We start from the raw sequence: 1,954 nt of genomic DNA on the forward strand, positions 1-1,954 counted from the left end.
GTGTACCTGGCGTATAAGACGACCCCCCACTTGGAGGCATATTTTTCAGGGCCAAAAAATCGTCTTATACGCCAGCAAATACGGTATATTTTTATTGATTTCAGAGGGGGAGAGGTAGAAACATCAATGATGAGAGAGAATCATTGATTGCAAGCACCCTACTGGGGATTGAGCCCACAACCAGGCATGTGCCTAGATTGGGAATCAAACCATGACCTGGTTCATAGTTTGACTCTCAACCACTGAGCCACACTGGTCAGGCTATTGATCTCATTTTTATGTTGAACATTGTGCTAAGTAATTTCTATCATGTTATTTCACTTAATTGTTAGAGCCTGTCTTTTGAGAAATGCAGTAATAGCAGGCATAGGGCTCATCTGCAAATTCTAGGGACTTTAATTTCCTATTAGGAGAAAGTGTTTTCTGTCAGGTTTTCACAGTTGACTCTTCAGTAGGTCACCATTTGGCAAAGCTGTAGAGAGGGAGGGTGGCTACAGGGATATCAAGTACATGTTTCTCCCCTGTATGTGAGGGGAGAACTGCATTTTACTTATGTGTTTAGCAAACATTTGCAGGCATTGTGGGCCCATTGAAACCATGTATTTTTAGTAACTAGGGTTTAACCAAATCCCTAACTAAACGCAGACTGGCTACTGCTTTCCTCTAGTGTATCTTCTCCAAACCCAGTGACATGCCTGTCCCCCTTTCCTCTGGCAGGGCCGGATTGTGGTACCTCGAGGCTGCCGGGACTTCGGCTGGGACCCCTGCTTTCAACCTGATGGATACGAGCAAACGTAAGGAGCCCGGTTTCTTCTTGGGGTCAGGCTAGCCATGGTGTGTGTTGGGTCAGTGCCCCACCCAAGTGTGCAGGCACGCGGATATGGACAGAGTCAGGCTCTGAGACTGCCGTTCCAGCTGAAGGCAGCTCTGCTGGGGTGGATGCAAGGAATCTGGGTGGCCCAGTCCACGGTAGGGGAGGCAGCCAGGCGTAGCTGGGAGACCTGGGCTCGGGCTCCAGCTCATAGCAGAGCAGCTGTGTGACTTCAGTGTCTTCCCCTCTCTGACCTTGGCTTCTCATGTATATATATGACAGTTTTGGGGGTGGTCTTCTGACTCCCCCTATCTAGTTTGGAAAAATGTTAGCACTTTTGCAACCTTTGGTGAGCATCATATTAAACCCCCTTAGTGCTGAGTGTTTTCAGTATTTCATACCAATTTCCTCCTTTATTTACATGGGGCACGTTGGCCAGTATTGGAGTCAGGTTTTCCAGGCTGGAGGGGCCCTTAGGGAGCATGGCCTCGGTCTCAAAGTGGCCAGACAGGGCTGAGGACAACATGAAAGAGCACTGTCCGAGAGTGCTCTTTGGTGACAGAAGTGTTGTATACATCTGTGCGGCCCAATCCAGTAGCAATTAGCCACAAGTGTCTGTGGAGCATTGAAAATGTGGCTAGGGTGCCTGAGGAACCGAAATCGTTTTATTCATTTGTAATTGGTTCAGATTTAAATGGCCACTCGTGGCTAGTGGCCAATACTGGACAGCACAGATCTGAAGCCCACCATGGGGGTGTGGGATGACCACCTCACAGGAGTCCTGGCATGGAGGACAGGCCAGTGGCCGGCTCACCTGCCCTCCCCCCGCAGGGTGCTAGAGGAGACTGCTGTGTTTACTGTCAGGCCTCACTGCTTCCTGTCAATAGATGACAAAACCAATCAAACACGCAGCTCATCCCCCTGTCCCCAGCTTTCCTAAATGACTTTTGGACACACTGGAGCAAGTTTAATATCCTTCCACAACCACAACCATCAATATGAGTTTACCTACAGGGGATTTTAAAACGTTCCCATTTTTTTTTAAATATATTTTTTATTGATTAAGATATTACATATGTGTCCTTATCCCCATGTTACTCCCTACCCCGCCCCCGCTCATCCCCTCCCCCCCCCCCCCCCCCC

The 1,954-nt window shown here is 48.8% G+C and overlaps 1 protein-coding gene across 2 annotated transcripts in view; it reads left to right on the forward strand.

The window, feature by feature from the left end:
• ITPA (inosine triphosphatase) overlaps positions 1-1,954 on the forward strand; it is a 14,791-nt gene that overhangs the window by 11,153 nt on the left and 1,684 nt on the right. For both annotated transcript variants that reach the window (XM_006758039.2, XM_015560251.1), the window contains one exon: positions 718-794. In XM_006758039.2, coding sequence (XP_006758102.1) covers positions 718-794 — 77 coding nt within the window. The remainder of the gene's footprint in view (positions 1-717; positions 795-1,954) is intronic.

This window comes from Myotis davidii, unplaced genomic scaffold, assembly GCF_000327345.1.
Source record: "Myotis davidii unplaced genomic scaffold, ASM32734v1 scaffold32, whole genome shotgun sequence".
NCBI lineage: Eukaryota > Metazoa > Chordata > Mammalia > Chiroptera > Vespertilionidae > Myotis > Myotis davidii.